The 20,076-nt window shown below is 38.8% G+C and overlaps 1 protein-coding gene across 3 annotated transcripts in view; it reads right to left on the bottom strand.

The window, feature by feature from the left end:
- toy (paired box 6 protein twin of eyeless) overlaps positions 1-20,076 on the bottom strand; it is a 58,845-nt gene that overhangs the window by 23,995 nt on the left and 14,774 nt on the right. For 2 of the 3 annotated variants that reach the window (XM_089234858.1, XM_089234860.1), the window contains exons 2-3: positions 1,784-1,906; positions 1,330-1,697 (exon numbers count right to left, since the gene is read on the bottom strand). In XM_089234858.1, coding sequence (XP_089090984.1) covers positions 1,330-1,697; positions 1,784-1,796 — 381 coding nt within the window. In that variant the 5' untranslated portion in view covers positions 1,797-1,906. The remainder of the gene's footprint in view (positions 1-1,329; positions 1,698-1,783; positions 1,907-20,076) is intronic. The other variant, XM_089234859.1, reaches the window with a different exon arrangement.

Genomic DNA, 20,076 nt, shown 5'->3' with positions numbered 1-20,076 from the left:
TTCTATTCACCTCGTTAACGGGGTGTGAAAAGATTTATATATATATATATATATATATATATATTAATAATAATACAATATTATTGTTACGAGCTGTCCGAAGTTTTTTTTTCCATGATATCCCCGGGCGAAAAAGCCGGGTGGGGAGAGGGGAGCCTTTCCTACAGAATAGGAGGAAAGCGGGCTTTCCTGAAAAGCTCACAAGGCGACAATTTGCTCTCGTTAACCCCCGCAGAGCAGGGCCTGTCAACGTCTTTTCCGTGCATAGACGTCACGTTTTTATATTTCTGGGGGGGCCTGAACAAACGCACGTGAGATCTCGTGGCTTCCGACTAGGACGTCAGGGTGAGCATTTCGCTGCACGGTGAGATTAAGCGATTTTGCGGCCTGGTATGAAAACAATTTACCCGTGGCTCTCACTTATGTATGGGCCATAACCAAAGCTGCCCTTACCGGGGTGTGCGACAGGTGAGGTCGCTCGCACCGGGCCCAACGCAATTACTGTAATAATATTTTTTTTTTCATAAATTCTGAATTTGCATCAATTCTGGAATTCTTAGTGTTCATCGATTCTGGAATCCTGAGTTTTTATCGATTCTAGAATTCTGAACTTCCATCAGCTGTGGGCCTCAAAAAATCCCTTTGACCAAGCTTTTTGGAATGCTGTTAAGACGGCCCTGTATGTAGAACAGGGGTTCTAAGTTTTTGTTCCCCCCCCCCCCCTCCGTGCCAATAAGATGTCAGGGACTCCTTGTGTCCACAAGACGATGACCATGGATACTTACACTCAGCAGTATTAATGCAAAAAGAAATTAATTGCTTTTTCATTCGAGCTCATGAACCCCCTGGAACCTCCTCAAGGGTGATTCCGGGTACCAATGGTAGTAGTACCCAACCAGTAGAGACACCAATGGTTAATGACTACTGACGAAAATTTAAAAGGGTCGACTGATAATAATCGATCTTGAATAATTCTTAAGAATTCCGTGGTCAAGAGGATAATACCCTAAACAATCAAAAGTAGTTTTCAATTAACTTGCATGGATTTGAACAATTTAATTAAAATTTTCAAATTCTTATCTTTTGTAAAAAAAATTAAAAAAATGTTTCAAAGTTGTTCAAAAATTTGTGCGTTTGTACACAAAAAAAAACCCGAACTAATACACAGCGCCATCTATTGATCAGAAATACAACTAAACATTTTTATAGAAAAGCACAATTTCAAAATTCGCGAAATTGCGAAAAATTCGAGGCATTTTACGATTTTCAATAAATTTGGAATTTAAAATGGAAAAAAAAAAGATGTTCATGTTGAACATGTTCACTCACGCTCGGGACATTGTCGTTGTTGCAGATGCCCTCGGACAATAACCTGTCACGTATCTCCCAGGCGAAGATTGAAGGGCACTCCCGTTTGTACTCGGCGATCTTGTTGACGACGGGCTGCGTGGCCACCCTCGGCTTGCTGCCGCCGATGGCCCGAGGCTTGATGGAGCCCGTCTCGTAATATCGGCCGAGGATCTTCGAGACGCATCCGTTCGAGACCTGCAGTATGCGCGATATATCGCAGGGCCGAGCACCGCTGTGAGCGAGCTCGACGATCTTCTGCCTGGTGGAATCAGGCAGAGGGCGACCGTTCACGTACACGCCTCCCAGTTGGTTGATACCGCTGTGGCCTACGCAGGGAGAGCCAAAAACTACTTTTTAGTTCATTTCACTGTAATTGCACATCATCATACTGTATCTTAAACGATAAATTAAAAGAAAGCTTTCCGGTGTTTACCTTTATGTGGCATGGTCCCTATGGCACCGAAGGCGGTACCTCCTCCTGGCCGACAGGCCAGTGGCCACTCCAGTGAAGTGCCCGTTGGTCAAAGATGATGGACCCACCACAAGAAAAAATATACTGTGGAAGAAAGAAAAGTCTTGAGAAAAACATAAAATTTACAAATCAAAGGTATATTTGAAAGTACATTTTGGTACATTGGTACCATATCGTATATTCAGGGCTGTCTGAACAACACCATTACCCCGGGGAAAATGGTGTTTCCGGCCGTACTTAGCTGGAAGTCTCTGCATATACCTCTCTACACACCTGTTCTCGAAAATCATGTCGAATCTCATCACCAGGGGGTTCCCCAATGAACTGGGCGGCCTCCAGATTATGGCCAGGTAGGCCCATGAGTTCAAACGGCTCTGCGTACATTTGCAAATGCAGTGAAACCTACGATACAGTGATACTCGATCTATCGATGAGAATCCTTCTACAACGATATTTTATATATATATTCATACTATAAATGATATTGCCTACACGATTATTCATACATGATGATTCAATTCATACATGGTAATTCATACATGGTGAATCACACACACACATATATGATAATTCATACACACATGATGACTCATACATGATGATTCATGCATGATAATTCATACATGTAGTGTATCATTGTATCATTATTTCGGGGTACGATAATAAAATTTGTAATCATTATATCGGGGTACGATAGTAAAATTTGTTATCATTATATCGGGGTACGATAGTAAAACTTTTCTAGCATTCTATCGGGGTCAGACAATATTCATCATCACACATACTATACTCATTTGGAATTTTTTTTCAGATTGATCAAATTCACCAATTACACTCTCTAGGGTATTATGCATAATCACTTATAAAAGCGTTAAATTTCAAGTATTCATTAAGTTCACGAAGAGTGAACTATGCATATTCTCCGATAAAAGTGATAAATTTATCAAACTTACCAAGACGATTGGTAAGTATGCATAATAGCCGATTTATCACATTTACTGCAACATATAAATGTTATGTATAAGCGGAGTTAACTTTATTTTGAATGTCTCAAACTGTCAGAGAACTAAAAATTAATACACATGTTCGCGATTCATGTCGAGAAAAGAGCATGAACGGTGCTCTCCGCAGCTGGGAGACAGAGAAAGAGATAGAGAGAGAGGCACAAGTGTTAAATCCTATCACCACGTTGGCATTTCGGTCGGTTAATCTGGCGTTGGTGATCCAGAAAGCAACGGACTCTCTCTTTCGATCATCCGAAGAAGTAACTCGAGCGATTCCTTGCAAGACATGAACGAGGCAGACTCCATTGAGAAAGGAGAGGAGAAGTTAAGAAGAGAAGAAAAATTAAGGAGGAGGAGAGAGGAGGATGAGCCCGCCTCCGAAATAAGTCGACCCAATGAATCATCTAATCAGGCGTGTGTTGATTGAGAGAGAAGCCTTCACAACAAATGACTTCGGTTGTTTTATTCCTCGACTTGTATATGCTTTTTTGTTGGTGTTGTTGTCACTTGCAGAGCCCGGAATTAAATTGAGGAAACTGTCCCGAGAGGAAAGAGCATGGTTTCCATGTTTTTAATATTGGTGGTTCGTCGATTGAGTAGGCACTAAAAAGCGTTACAGGTGAGCTGTGTTTGAATTTCGGGGTTTTTTTTACTTTGGAGGTCCTTTCGAATGTCTTGCGGTCACTGAAAAGAATGGTCCGAGATTATTATTTTTGTTTTTAGCATCACCCGATTGCCTACGCTGTGCTTTCTCTACCAGGGCCACCCCTTATCACACGCGGGGCCCCCCCATGAGGAAATAATTCCTGGTTTACTTAGCCCTGATTTTATATATTTTGTGGGGGGGGGGGGGGTCGGTATCTAAAGATTCATGCATTATCATAAAATATTCAGGAATGCTGAAAAATATCTACCCACCAATGAAAAAGCAGAATTAAGTGGAGGGAAAAATGCCAGAATTAATAAAAATCCAGTAAAGCGCCCGTGTGGTGCAGTGGTAAGATGCTCGTCTTCCACTATAAAGGTCCACGGGTTCGAATCAGGGCAAGAACATCAGAAACAAGTTTTTTACCTACAGAGCCTGGAGCAACGACCGATAAAGGGCACCTTATTTCGCACCTACTGGTTGGAAATTACCATATGGCGACATATGACCAGAGTTGGGGTGCCGTAAAGTAGTACAGTAATGAAAGACAAAATTCCAGAACTGATGAAATTCAAAATTAATGAAAGAAAAACCTCACACGAATCAATGAAATTTGCAGAATCAAGTCAGTCGAAGCTCAGACATCTTGTTTTACAACGATAAAAACTTATGTAATTTATGTAATATGTTTTTATTCCATTACCGTAAGTGCGGGGCCCGGTAGACTGCACCGGTCGCACAACCTTATGGGCGGTTCTGCTTACTTACCATAGTGAATGAGATATAGTTGAACTTTTGCCTCAGCTGAGGATCTGTCTGTAGATACTCTCATTCAGATTGTGGTGAAATTCTTAGGCATTAGGAATTTTAGTTCTCAACTAGGTGCTCTCTACTTTAATCCTTGGGGTTGTGAGCGGTTCTATCTATCTATCTACTTTAATCCTTTCACCGAGGCTTTGACGCTCTCGCTACTATAGTGAATGAGAAATCGGTGAATTATATCAAAACGACTAAACTTGGCTATTATGATGTCACTCACTTTTCTGCTGCAGGACTTCGCACGTGACTCAAAATAACCCTGTCAACCTTATGACCCAGAGACTAAATGTGGCTCTCGGAGTCACCTGATGTAACCCACCAAATTAAATTTACGTTCCTTGTAAATCAATGTGTTGTGCACACTTTTTTGTAACAGGAATAAACGTTAAAAATTACCTCAATTTGAACATTTTTATTGTATTTTGTGGATACCAATAATCCGGTTCTAAAAACTGCATTAAAATCCAGATCAGATAACCCCCCACTACAACTTTCCATGGCAAATTTCCATTTCCAAATTAAAAAAAAAATTCATTCCTTATCCCATATTGCCCCACAGTGCAAATGAAATGGGTTTTTACTGTACAAGTGGATCACCAATCGTATAATGATACTCAATAATTACCCCACCTTTGGATGGAAAATCATGGATAAATGACCCACGTAAAAAAGTTATGAAATTTTATACGTGCATGTCAAATACTCTCATAACAGAGAACTCGCAGAACTTGTAAAATTCACCCATTACTAATTTGGATAATTAATGGCAAATACCGGTCATCACATAAAATATTAAGTTTTTCTTCTTCTTTTTTGTCATTTTTAGGTAATCTTTGAGTCGACTAGCTGTCCAACTTCTATGACATCTAAGCATCATCACTTTCAAGAATCCCAATGGAATAGTCCAGTGCATGACTTCATCGGCGAAAGCGGAAGGAAAAGTATTTGAAGGTGATAAACCGGAGTAGTAGGTGACCAAAATAATAATAATATGCCATACAATAACATATTTTTCCATAAAATGTCTTCGTTCCTAACTCCTGCTATTCCTAACACAGATCACGTAGATATCTCGAATTCAAAGCCGTATCTAATCACAAATAATTATCTAAATATTTTTAAATTAATAATAATTAAAATACATTATCTAAGAGATAAGAATATCTCTCTCTAATAAATGATAATTATTTCATTAAAAAGCCCTTTAAAAATTCAATTTCCTTCCTAATAGAGCTGAGTTACCTTCGAACAATTTCTAATTCGATAATCGAAAGATAAGAACGTACCCAGAGATAACAAAACGATTTATTTCTAAATGATTCAGTTTTTATAAAATAAATACCCGATTTATAATCAATGGAATTTGCCAGAAAGAAAACTGATTTCATGTTTGATATCTTTTCGGAGAACAGAAAAAAGAAAGTGTCTCCATCTTATAAGAGAAAATGGATAGGAATCGTTGAAAAATCAAGGCACAGAAAGAAAAGATAGATAAGCTTCTTCTTTTTTTAGGTAATCTTCGAGTTGACTAGCTGTCAAACTTCTCTGACATCTAAACGTCTTCACACACAAGATTCCACGGAAACATGGCAGAAAGGAAAAAAAAGACGTGCACGATCAAGAAAAACATACGAAAAAAGAAAAGGTGGGGCCTAAACACATTGCACAAAAAAAAATAAAAATAAAAGCGTCAGAAATTCAAGGAGAAGAGCACACACAAAACGCCATGTCAGCAATAGTTTCCGAATATTCTGCAGTTTTTCTTCCCCTTTTCGCCGTAGCATTCCTCTCCGTACTCCCTCTCTGGCATCTCCGTGACTTCTTCACTATATAAGAGCCACTTGGGGGGAAAAAAATGGTCACGTGATTGTGTGATTTTTCTTTTCCGTACTACACTGTATAAAGCAATGCTTTTTTACAACGTTTTACGCTGTTGTTCTGTGAGAATAATAGAAAAAATTCGCGAACCAGAGGTAATGAAATAGTTTGCAAACCGGCAATAAAATAAAAGAATAGGAGAAATAATTTGCGCCCCGGCAAAAAAAAATACGTAAACAGGAGAAACAGTTTTACGATTCGCAGTGAATAAATATATAGGAAGAACGGACCAACAACCTTCAAATATATACAAGGAGAAATAATTTGCGGGCCGCGGGGAAAAAATATGCAGACAAGAGGGAGGACCAGCAAAATATGCGTAAATGGGAGGAATTATTTGTAGACGTGGGAAAAAAATACATGGATAGGAGAAAAATTTGTGGGCCGGCAAAAAATACACAGATAGGAGACAAAATAAAAATGATTTACTGATCTTCAAAAAAATATATGAACAGGGGAAATAATTTGCTTACCGACAAAAAATATGTAAATAGGAGAAATAGTGTTAGAACTAGCAGTGAATAAATAAATAGGAGGACAGTAGAAATGATTTGAAGGATAGAAAAAATGTGTAAATTGGACAAATAATTGGCAGACGGGCAAAAATTCTTTCTCATAGAAGAAATAATTTGCGGACCGGCAGAAAATACGTAGATAAAAGGAATGTGAATATTCGTCTGTTGTTCTATCTATACCTAACGTTGTATCGCATGTTTGACTCTACGACTTGCTCCCATTTGGCATGGCCACCATACATTTTTCTTGCCTCTCAGGTTAGACCATATTTCAGTGTTTTTAATATCCATATTTATCTTTTTGAGCATATTTTTATTTTTAGATATCAAATTTCTGCATAATGCACGTTGGTGGTGATTTTTTTTTTTAGCCCATTTTTCTTTTTTAGGAAAATTTCAGCATTTTTATAAATGCATATTTTTCATTTCACGTATATTTTTGAATGTACCGAATCTTTACGGCGCATTGAAGAATTTTTAAGGCATATTTTCTATTTCACGCATACTTTTTGTTTCTCGTGAATATTTCAGCATTTTCAAGTGCATGTTTTCACAATTTATATGAACTTTTTTTCTGCACTTTTTAAACGCATATTTTTCCATCTGCATTTTTTTCATTTTTAGTGATATACTTCGGCATTATTAAATGGATTTGTTTTCATTTTTTGCACACATTTTTGATTTCATGATTTTTCATTCATGATCATTGTCGGCAGATTTAACGCAGAGTCATCGTTAGTTTTAATGCATGTTTCGGCGTTTTTTAGAACATATTTCAGCATTTTTAGTACATATTTCAGCATTTTTAGTACGCATTTCAGCATTTTTAGTACGCATTTCAGCATTTTTAGTACATATTTCAGCATTTTTAGTACGCATTTCAGCATTTTTAGTACATATTTCAGCATTTTTAGTACGTATTTCACATTTTAGTGCACATTTTTACACTTTTTTAGTGCATATAATCTGGCCTCTGTTTATAATCAACGTTTGGTAATTTCACTGACATTTGGCAACATAGTTGGTGAAAATCAGTGATGTCCCTTATTAATTATTCCTATCCCCCATATTTTGTTCAATCAAATATTTTCTAAAAACATATTAATTAGAAAAAAAAAATGTCATAAATACCGTAGCCTACTATGATAAAAACTTCATGCACCCATATTTGATTGCCTCTGATTAATTTTTTTTTCGTCAAAAAATGTCTTAAAAACTCACCATCGGTTTTACGACCAAGTTTCGCAGAATCTCCGATGTCGTTATAACCGAGTTTGACCGTATTTCCCCCCCCCCCCCAGTTGTTTATCTGTCGATTGTCAGGCCACTCAAATACACTGTCCAGCTATGTCAACAAGAAACGTTTACCGATCTTTCTTGTCCGTCAAAGTCTTAAGGGGACAACAAACAAGAAGAAATCAAGAAGTAGAAGAATATAAGAAGAGAGAGATTAGAATTCGCGATTAGATTCGGAAATTCGGGTCCGTCCTCACTTGACGAGTGTCAAAGAAAAGAAAGACCTCCTGGACGACGTTTGATGATTGATCATCATCATCGAGGAAACACTCTATAAGGGCTGTGGCTACTTCAAGCTTTTCTCTACTTCTCAGATTTGCTCCGAAGTCTTCTAAATACTTTAGTTCATTGGTATCGGAGTCTCATCATGAATAATATCTCATTAGCTTACTGTGTCACGCGTACACCCCTTTGAGGCTTCTGGAAGCTGAGAATTAAGTTACATAACGTATCCATTAATTAAGACATCAGAGAAAGTTTGCTACACAAAGTCTAGAGAATAACGCTTTAGCTTTTCGAGAGTAAGGCCGGTGTTACACTATGAAAGTCTTCTAAAAGTCCTTTTATAAAACTTGAAAAATTCAACCAAGAAGATTATCGGTTGCATTTGCTCGAATGTAACCTATGAGCTTTATTGGTTGAATTTTTTGAGTTTTATAAAAGGGATTTTATCAAACTTTTATAGTGTACTACCGGCCTACGAGTGGGTTCACCTCTTCGTTGATTTAGAAACGCGATCTGAAACTACACCATTGGTCAATTAAGTCAGCGTTTCTCAACTTTTTTAAGCCCAAAGACCAGTAAAATAGCTGAAGCAATTCGATGGACCCCACGTGTCCCGTATTACGGGACATTCCAGTATTTTCAGTTGTTCCGAATTGTTTTATAATTTGTCCAGTTTTTCAACGATGCTTATTTGAATTTGTAATGTTCGCTAAAATCGTGAATAAACAGCGTTTTCATAATTATTGTGATAATTACGGCTATGAATGCAAATGTTTATCTTACGTATTTGTCAGGTTTAACGTTTTCTCCTCAATTTTTCAACGATTATAACTACAACTAAGGATTTTGCGGACTTATGCCAACATTTTTGATTACGATTGCTGACGTCCCGTATTATACAATATTTAAGATCCACGTTCCCCTTATTTGTCTCAATGAAATATGGTAATCTATTAATTTGAATTTTTTTATCAATTGCATTTTCGTTTACTGCGATTTTTGTAGTAGCCTTTAATTTCCTACACCCTTCGTCTATTTTTGCAGTAATTAGAAAATTTGTCACAAATTACATCTTTTGGTTACAATCAGTGACATCCCGTATTTAAGATCGTATTTTCCCTGATGAGTTATGGTAAACCTCAGTATGACAATTTTTTTTTTTTTGAACCCACGTGAATGTTAGTAATATAAATTGCACCAACTGAATAATTTTTCATTGTTAGAATCGAATTATAAAGTCTACCTGCAGACTAAATGGTTTGTAAATATGTACAGCAAGTCACTAAAGAGATCTGAAGCTGTGTCGCTGGCCAATTAAGGGATCTGGAACTGGTGCTACTTGTCCTTTAAGTCATCTGCAAATGTACCGTTGCTCACTTAAATGGCCTGTAAATATGCCGCGGACCGCTTAAGGTATCTAAAAAAATGTGCCGCGGCTCACTCGAGTAATTTGGTAATCTTCCGTGGGCTACTTGAGTGGTTTGGTAATCAGTTGCAAGTCACAAGTGAATGAAATGTTCTTGCACCTTGTCATTGCATGAACTTCGGACATGAATACGCCTTTGGTAACTCGTTAAAGCATGAACTGTGGACGTGAATAAGTCTTTCATAACTCGTTTATTGCACGAACTTTGAACGTGAATACAGCTTTGGTACCTCGTTATTTCACTGATTTTAGACGTGATACGTCATTGGTACCTCGTTCTTGCACGAACTTTGAACGTGATACGTCTTCGGTAACACTCGTTATTGCATGAACTGTGGACGCGAATAAGTCTTTGGTAATTCGTTTATTGCGCGAACTTTGAACGTGAATACAGCTTTAGTACCTCGCTATTCCACTGATTTTAGCGATACGTCTTTGGTATCTCGTTCTTGCACGAACTTTGGACGTGAATACGTACTTGTTATTGAACGAACAGTGGGCGTGAATACTGCTTTGGTCCCTCGTTATTGCTCGAGCTTTGAACGCAAATGCGTCTTAAGCCAAATGGCCGCCTGAAAGAGGGTTCACCCTCCATTTCCACGAGTTCAAAATCTTCGCAAATACATAATAAAACCCAAAAGAGCCATAATAATCCGAAACCACACGCGACGCAAAGGCAACTAGATCCCAATAATTCCACGTCGAGCTTCCATTCATTGTAAATAAAGCAAACGAAATCCAATCCGAGAAAAAAAGGACGCACAGAAGAAAATAAAAATAAAAAAAAATTCCAAGAAAAAGAAAATATTTCTCTTATAAAGTCCTTGAAGTACTTCCCGTCCTTGTGCCGAATGTTTACATAGTTTGAAATCGATAGTCCCACTTATTGTATACATTTTTCAAATCGATACACAGACATTCATCGTCCCTCCTTGAATAGTCCAAGATATTATTGTAAGGTCGCCATTATATTCTACTTACGTATTTATTTAGGTATCTTCGAAGAAAAGAACCTTTTCTTCCCGTTTTTCGAGTAGAAATATCATAAATATATGAGCACAATACCGCGTCCCTCTTATAACCAATACTTTAGGATTTAAGGATTTTTCGAGAGGGCTTTTCGGAAGATTATATTCCTTGTAGTCCTTCAAGAGACAGTCAGTAGTGACAAGTTGAGAATGGCACCAGGGCTTGGACGTCGACGTTGGCCGCCTTGGATGTTCTTGACTCGAGACCGCAAAAAACCTTCTCATATGAACCTGTGGGGGTTTGTACGGATGGAAAAAAAAAAAAAGACGGTTCCGTGGCTTTGGAACACCTCTCTTTTTACATTTTTTACTTCTTTTTTGCCCCAATCCCCTATTATATTGTATATAGGTATACTTATATACAAGGTTCTTATACGGTCTTTGAGCCAGCCATCATGTCTTCGCGTCTCCTCCTCTTCCTCCTGCGCGATGTCTTTGAAGATTTTTCAAGAAAAATAAAATGTCACATAAGAAATCGTTTTTTTTCCCCCTTGAAGAAGGTAAAGGAAAGGCGACTTTTTCCGCGTACAGGTAAAAATGAAGAGCGAAAACACTCTCCAACTATGCTTTTTTCGAAGTCCCTTTCCGCTCGATTTTGGAGAGGAGATTGAAGGAGACAAGGAGGAGATATGAGACTCCTTTTGAGTTGTTGTAGTATGTGTCACCGAAAAGGAAAAATTTGTCTGTAGTTAGTTGCCTGATGTTTACATATCTGGTTTACTGAGCAAGCAAAACAATTACTGGACTGTGCTCTTATGACACCTCGGTCCGATCTAGGGGTCTTTCAGTACTAAAGGGCAAAAAATAAAAATTTACATAAAGTCCTAACTTTGATTCACATACTGATGAGTGGGTCCAACGAGGTTCGGGGCTGCGAGTCAAACGGGTGTATATTATTTGACCTGTGATTGACCCATCATTGAATAATGGATTTTTCATTTTTTTTAAAAATGAAATTATTTTTTCATTGAATATGAATTTTCGCTAATTCTGGAATTATTTTTCTATTAAATAATAATTTACACATCAATTCCGAAATTATTTTTCATAATTATTAAAAAAAATATTTATTTTCCACTAATTTTTGAAAATATTTCCCATTGTGATTCTGAATTTTCTTTTTCATTGAATATTGATTTTCGTAAAAAAAAATATTTTTTCACTAAATAATAATTTTCATTAGTCCTGAAATATTTTATTTTCATGAAATAAAAAATTAAATCATGCTGAAATTACTTTTCATTAATTGTAAAAGAGTATTTCTTTAAATAATTCTGGAAATGTTTTTCAATTATTATGCAATTATTTCTCATCAAGTCTGCAAATATTTTTCATTAATTCCGCATTTCTCATTAGTACCGCAATGTTTTCTAAAATTAAATTTGAAGTAATTTCTTTTTCACCAATTCTGGAATACATTTTTTCATTAGCCATGGTTTACCCCAGGGGTGCCAACAGCTGATGCGGCCCGCGAGTTACAGCGCAGTAAGTACAGTTACAGCGTATTGTGTGAATTGGTTTTCATATCATTGTATTATATGAGCCATCATTTTCCATAACACACCTGATTAACAGACTCTATATACGTACATTCATCATTTCTAAGGAAGATAATAATTACCCATGTTCTAATCACACTGTTGTGATACACTGGTATTGCTCTTAAAGTTTTTTGCGGGCATTTTTACCCCATTTCATTCCGCCATTTGGTTGGGTAAGTTGTCCAACCATATTACATGGTCGGGTTCATATTGTGACGGTGAACAAGAGAGTTCCACACCCAGACACGATGATTTTTGTGTCGAAAACTGAGAAGCAGTCATCTCTAAATTTCGACATAGCAGGTGGATGGCAAGCATTCCACGTTGAAGCAGACTAACACTTTCTCAAACCAAAATGCCCATATTCTTTCTAAAGAATTTAACTCACGTAATACGAATTCGTGTATCACAGATCTGTGTAATCTCATGGACATATAGGAGCATCATCTAATGGTGCACGTGCGCATCCTTTCGCATCTACAGGTAGTGTGCCTGGTCTATGCGGTGCTAGTCTATTTTATCTATTCATTTATATTGACATTATAAATGAATGTCAATACTACCCACTCGACTGGTTTTTGGCACGCTTTCCATCCCAATAATAAAACTCCTTTCGAAGTTTACCGGTGCGTGAATCAATTCCTTAAGCGTCTATTCGACTTGTGCGGCCCCCACCTGTTGCCAAATCAGAGATAAAAATATTTGCAGAAAAATGCAGAAAACATGTTTTGTCAGTAAAATTTATATTATGTATGTAATTTTTGATGCTCTGCATCTACTAGCTGGGAACCAGATAAATAACGAGTATGTATCAGTTTATGAAGTGGAGCCCCCAGGCTAGAATCTTAATGACTAAATTGCCCGTTTTCACAATATATTGCTCACGGCGGAGCATGATATTGCACAATTGATGCAATTGTACATATCATATTGTTATTTTTTTTACTCTCCAATCAATGATTCAAATTGATTGAGAAAAAAAGTTTTACTATGATATTGTTATTTGTGTTCTTCAACAGATAGCGCGTTGAATAGCTAATGCAGAAAAAATATGTAGTTCACTGAGATTCTATTGATATTCATTATTCAATATCGATATTGTCCGTGGAATACCTAAAGTATCTCTATACTTGCAAATATGAATCATTGGTAGAGCACTCAACTTCGTAATAAAAACGCAGCTAAGGGACTGCAAAAAATTGCAGTTCCAAGGCAGAAAAATGTAAGGAAGTTGCAAAATGTGTATTAAAGAAACTAAGGAAACAAGGGCACAATCGTTTGCATTCATTTACATTCAGTGCAATGTTTATAATGTTGTATATGTTATACTCTTGCAATTTTTGATGTATACGTTACGGAAAATGTGATAAATCGGTTATATTATACTTTATAACCGGTTATTGTGCATACTTATTAATGGAATTGGCAAGTCTCATTAATTTATCACTTTTGCCGGATAATATGCATAATACACAAGCGTCGATGGTAAATCTGGTAAATGCTGGAAAAAATATTACTTTCACCGGAAATAATGCATAATACCCAAACGTCGTTGGCAAATTCAATAAACACTGAAAACATTATCACTTTTACCGGTGATTATGCATAATAGACAAATGCTGTTGGTTAATTTGATAAACACTAAATGAATGAATTTATCTGAAAGAATGAATTCATCGCCTTTATCTGTGATTATGCATAATATCCAAGTGTAGTCAGTGAATTTGGTAAGTATGAAAACAATTTCAAATGAGTCTAGTATGTGTGACCAAATAGTCGGATAACGATATAATACATTTTACGATCCTACCCCGATATGATCTTACAATGTATGATTTATCATGTATTTTATATGATATAGTACAATTTATCATGTTTACCAATGACGCGACGCTTGGGTATTATGCATAATCGCCGGTAAAAGAGATTAATTTAGGGAATTTATCAAATTTACCAACGATGCTTTGATACTATGCATAACCAACGATAAAAGGGATAAATTTTGAGAAATTTATCAAACTTACCAAAATGCTTGGTGATTAAACATAATAACCGGTTATTATGTATAATAACTGGATTTATCACATTTACCGTAACATATACCCCGTGTGTTGGATATTGAAACCTTTTTCCCAGAACACCTGTCATCCCGCGGGCCGGAGGTTGCGCATCCCTATTCCACAAGATCTTGAAAGCACTCCATTAAATTATTAAATTCCTTAAATCCAAAATACCGTCAGACCCGGCTACAACGAACTGCAATTTAAGGAATTTTTCAAATCCCTTCGCTTATATTTGCGTTAATCTCAACCCGGACATAATGATCTTCATTGATCTAAGGAATGAAATTGTTTCACATGATTCGTTAAGTCGGGGTTCGTCTGTAATAACACAGTATCAATTCTAAAAATCGATTGGGGGACCAACAGATTTATCGAAGACAATTCCAAAGAACGTTCCACACACACATTGGCTAGTTAGAAAATTTTTCTAAATCAGAACCATTCCTTATTCCTAAAGAATAGCATCTATTCCTAAACTGAGAAATACTTACATACGGGAAATCGGGGGAAAGACATGGAAAAACCACAATGCATGCCGGGACACATTCTTTTCAAGTTGACGCCTCCAATTTTTCTCACTTTATCCAAGTCCCAAGCGGGACCGGCATAATCCTGTTTGCAAAGTGAACCGCTGTGTGTGTCAGAGTCGCATACATATACGGATATATACAAGGGATGAGTTCATTAGTATAACCAAATTTTCGGCGTCCTCCCCTGACGAAGAGAACGCCGAATAAACGCTTTGGGGGACCCGGAGGAAAATGGGGGAGGGAAGTGGTGGCAGTGAGAGAGAGAGAGAGAGGGGGGGAAAGGGGGCCCTGGAAAACGATGTATCGTTTCCCGGAATGAACCTTTATCCGATTTGCTTCCCGGCCCTGGAGAAAACGAAAGAAGAAGAATCGGAGCGAAGAACACCAGACAAGGTGGGAAATATATCGACCAATATTACCATGAAGTGCAATTCTCCTCACCGTGATCGTATTAAGGGTAATGGAGTAAATGGTTAATGCAGTTTTGGGTATACCGAGTTGCCACCAACGTGTATCGAAATTCGAGATATATATATATATATATTTTTCCTCCCATCGTAGACGTCATCATTTTGAGGTCCTTTCTTTCCACACTTACCAGGTGCAAAAAAATCGTAAAAAAAAATTCAAAAAAAGGGTCATTATTAATATTGTTTAATGTAATTATTTTAACTGTTTAATTTCGTTGATAAATTATGCTGGATGAAAAAAATTGGCTGCCGAAAATTATACTACATTTTTTTCATTTTTGACATGAATTACACAGGGCATATTTCTCGTATATCGTCTTCGGTGCGAAAGGGGGCGAGTGTCCAAGGCCAACAAAATTTTCGGAGACCATTCGGATGCCAGAATTGGCGTCTTCTTTCGATATTTTGATTTTGTACAAAAATTACGCTCGTTAATGTTTTGTTCAAAATAATAACGAGTATTTTCAATTTTCGATCGTTTTCGATGGAGTGAACACAGGGCCCCCCCCCTCCATGCCCTTGTACGCCCTGCGTAAGCCACTGCCTCGAAGGTAGCGCTATACAGGGAGCCCACTCTTACCTTTGTCCAAAGACTATTTCCTGAACCGTTGGTTTTATGGAGACAACTTCCAATTAGGAAAAATTTTTCAAATGATTTCGCCCATCGTAAAAATTTACAAAAATTTAAATTTTCATACGCTCTCCTCCCCGTCCTCCAATTTCCAATCGGGAAATTATCCAATCCAATTATTTCCCTGTCAACGAAACGTCCCGAAGCCAACCAGAAAAAAATTCCATGCAATATTCGCTGAGATATTCGAATTCGAAAATAACAGCAAAAAAAGGAAAACGAACAGCATAAAATAACGGACAACGCTCCTTTCTCTCATTTACGCTATTATTAGTAAGATTTGGGAGACCAACTAAAATAAGTCCTACTAAGAGGAGGGGACGTTATATAAGTGAGTACGTTTGCGGAATCTACTGTAAAGGGCCCACAAAAAAAGTCGTGTTTGCCCAGGGATCGAGCTTTATGAGGTCCCTAGACTTGGATCTTTGGTGGGCCTCCAAGCCATATTTTTCACGGGTGCTTAAAAAGTTAATTTATAGTGTAAGAGAGACAGAAATGACCAACGGTGATAAGAGTCCTCCCGGCCACCGGACTGGATCCCTGTCCGTCTCCACCCTTGTGAGAGGCTATGCTAACGACCATTGGGATCGGAACCGGGTGTGAAAAAGCACCCTCGATCTTCTGGGGAAGGCACTGGGAGGAGGGGGGGTTATCAGTGCTAAAGCTCAGTCGGCCTGGGGAGACCACGAACGCCAGATTGATAAGGGAACCGAACTTATCTCGTTGTCTTGATCTTTTTGCAGTCCCGGTGTGTTTGGCTAGAGCAGGAGTTCCTGACCAGGGGTCTTTGGAGAAATGGAAAAATAATCAACTCTCATTTCCCCCCCCCCCCCATTATTATTATATTCCGAATATTATTTTCCTGTATGTGTGAGAGGTACGTCGCCTTCATTTTATTTTATTTTCACGAAGGGTCCGTGGAACACAAGGGGTTAAAAACCCCCGGGCCAAGTAAGTGATGCCATGGCTCACGACTGCTAAGTAGCAATATCTACTTGGAAATTGTTGAAAAATATACATACATTTTTATCTTTAGTCTACATCGACCGTTAAAAAATATCGATGATGTTTCCTTATTTTTTAATTTATTTAACATGTTTTTAAGAAAAATTAACGCTTTTGTCTTCCAGGCCATCATGATCTGTAGGTAGGCATTATTAAGATGCCCTGGAAAATCCCTGGTGAGTCGAGATTAGGGAATTCCTACATGTAAAAACCAGTTTTCTATTCCTTGGTTTTCTGTGATTCCCAACTTCGAGGCGCAAACGCGAGCCGATCCAGCACCTCCTAGAGATAGAAGGTCTCTGCCACACGCTGCTTGTGACGTCAGTAAGTAGTCCATTTTCCCTCAGAATATTCAGCGGGAAAAATTCCCTGCTCGTGCCAGTAACATCGTTGTGTGGAAAAGAAATTATCTCGGGCCCAGGATTGACGATTTCTATGCCCCACATCCAATCATTATGCGATATTTGTGAGTCAATCAGGAAAATTCTACGCCAAAATAGGAAGAAACGAAACAGGATGCTGCGTTTCAAAATGTGGCAAACTTGCTAGGTAGTCTGAATGACGTTTATGGCAACCCGTGCGGAGGCCTTCTATCTCTAGGAGGTGCTGGCCGATCTCCCCGTTAAAAAAATTCTCGCCACAGACAGCAACAGACCCACAACGGCACAATTATCCAATCACTCTACTCATAGTTAGAAAAATTGCTGATAGATGGCAGCAATGCACAAACTTCGCGTTAGGTTCGCCACACATACAATACACACACATTCCAACATGTATCAATTTGTCAGAAGTTCCGCAGAGGAATATGGACGAGGTGCACGTGTAGTTTATTAGCAGTAGTAGTAGTAGTAGTTTCCTATTCCATGTGACGTCTAATCGTTCAAAAAGAAACGGCATGAGGGAATAGCTACTGGTTGTAACGATAATACAGTGCGCATTAATGGCGGATGATGAGTCCGCCTGGATTTTTCCAGTGGCTATAATGCATTATCTCAGGTTGTTTTAGAAACATCAATTACTTATGTTCGCCTGCAATAACTTGTAAAGGATGTGACAGAAAAGTCAGTCCTGAGAAACCGGTCTGGTAAATGAGTGAATTTTTGACTAGTCCAGGCTATATTTGTGAATATTTTCAGCATGAACGTGATTATTGGGAAGTTCTGTTCATCAGAAGACGGACGATTTTACCCATTGACAGGAATTTTTGGAAGGAAGAAGCGCTTGACATTCGAAGTCAGAATCTGGTCCCTGTTATATTCCGAATCTTGTCTAGTCTTAAGAGGCACGTAGCCTTCATTTTATTGGCACGAAGGTCCGTGGAACACAAAAGGTTAAGAACCCCCCTGGACTAAAGGGAAAAATAAATTTGGATGCATTCGGAAAATGCGTAGAGCCGTCTTCCGGGCCAAGTGACTACTTTTGAGGCCCTACCAGGCGAATTCTCGAAAAATTCCACTACTCATCTTTCTTAACAGATCACTTCAGTGACCCGCGGGCCCCATTTGCAGACCACTTTAGTGGCTCACTACACAGTGCTAGAGCACTCAAGCCGCCTATGGTAGATTTCAACATCCCGCAAGTTATCGCTCAAGTGGCTCCGCGACACATTTACAGATCACTCAAGTGGTCCACGACAAAATTCCAGAGCACTTAAGCAGCCCGTGGTACAGTTCAACATCACACAACGGTGGCCCATCGCACATTACATTTACAGATCGCTCAAGTGATCCGTGGCACGTTTACAGATCCCTCAAGTGACCTGTGGTACATTTACAGATCACTTAAGCCCATGACACGTTTTGAAACCAGTGAAGATGAAGTGGTCCCGCACTCTAAAGGTTAAGTACCCTTGATGTAGAACAAGAAGTTCTTAACCCATGGGTCGTGAAGCAGCATCTCAGGGGTTGCCGATACCGGTCGTACAAATCCACTAACAGCCAAGGGTAGTTGAGCCTCCGCGAACCAAATTTGACTCGCAGAGGCTTCCGGGATGACTCGTAAAAAATCAACTTACAGTTCTGTTATAAATGCACTTATTGCGTCACTTTTATGGGATTTGACTAATTTCAAAAAAATATATATTCCCGTGGGTCGCGAATTTTCGATCATGATGTTAATGTTTGGCACTGACTAGGAAGGATCAAGAACGGCAGTGAGTGACCAAGAAAGTCTGTGAGTGACAAGAAGAGTGACCTAGAGTGTGTGGATATAGTCAAAATAGTGTGCCAGCATATGAGTGACCTGAAGATTGACCTCGTGAGTGAAGTCGATTTGCGACCGAAAGAGCGTAGGGCGTGTGCAAGCGTGTTAGCAACCAAAACAGTGGGCAAGCATGTGATTTCACCTGGAGAGAGAGAGAGGGACCAACATGACTCCCACAAGGGGTGAGCTGGCAAGGCTCCAGCCCTGGGGCCCGGGAGGATTTCAATAATTTTTTTGTTTTTTCACGCTATAAATTCATCATAAAGGGGGCCCCGTGAAAGTCTGGTCGGGGGGCCCGTAAAAGATCCCAGCCTAGGGGCCCTGCTTCAGGATGTGGGGGCCATGGGGACCAAATCAGTGTACAACCAAAGCAGTTACCAAGAAAAAGTGTAAGCATGTGAATCATCGAAAGGATGACCATGGTGGTGACCTAGAGAGTGTGTGAGCATATGGGGATTTGACCAGAGTGTGTGCGAATGGGAGTGACCGAGAGAGAGAAGAATCAGTTCAGTAAATTCATCATAAAGGAGGCCCGTGAAAATCTGGTCGGGGTTCCGCATAAGATCCTTGCCTGGGGACCCTGCTCCAGGATGTGGGGGCTATGACAGTGACCCCACAGGCATATTTACTGGGAGAAGGGGAGGGGATATACACGGGCTCTGTAGCCTAGGGCGCAATTTAAGGAAAGAATGGTCAACAAAATTGGACTAGAACGGTTGAAGGGAGGCAAACTTTGCATAGCCCCCCACACAGGCGGAAAAACGATAAATTCGCCTCTGCCCGGGCCCCCCATCGAGACTATAGCGACTTACATGTTGGGCAAATGGCGGCATACCGTGTGCAGCCTCTTTCAGAAATTGGAAACCTTTAATTACCAAAAAGCATCAAAAGGTTATACCGGCAAGTCGACTCGATTGTACATGTCTCAGTTTTAAGTTGTCCGCTATCTTGCATATTTTTAATGCTCCTAAT

Source organism: Pholcus phalangioides, unplaced genomic scaffold (assembly GCF_987345545.1).
Source record: "Pholcus phalangioides strain wild (caught in Gottingen) unplaced genomic scaffold, Ppha-v1.0 ptg000008l_1, whole genome shotgun sequence".
NCBI classification, from domain to species: domain Eukaryota; kingdom Metazoa; phylum Arthropoda; class Arachnida; order Araneae; family Pholcidae; genus Pholcus; species Pholcus phalangioides.
Note: the sequence above shows the minus strand (reverse complement) of the source record. Positions and strands in the feature narration are given on the sequence as shown.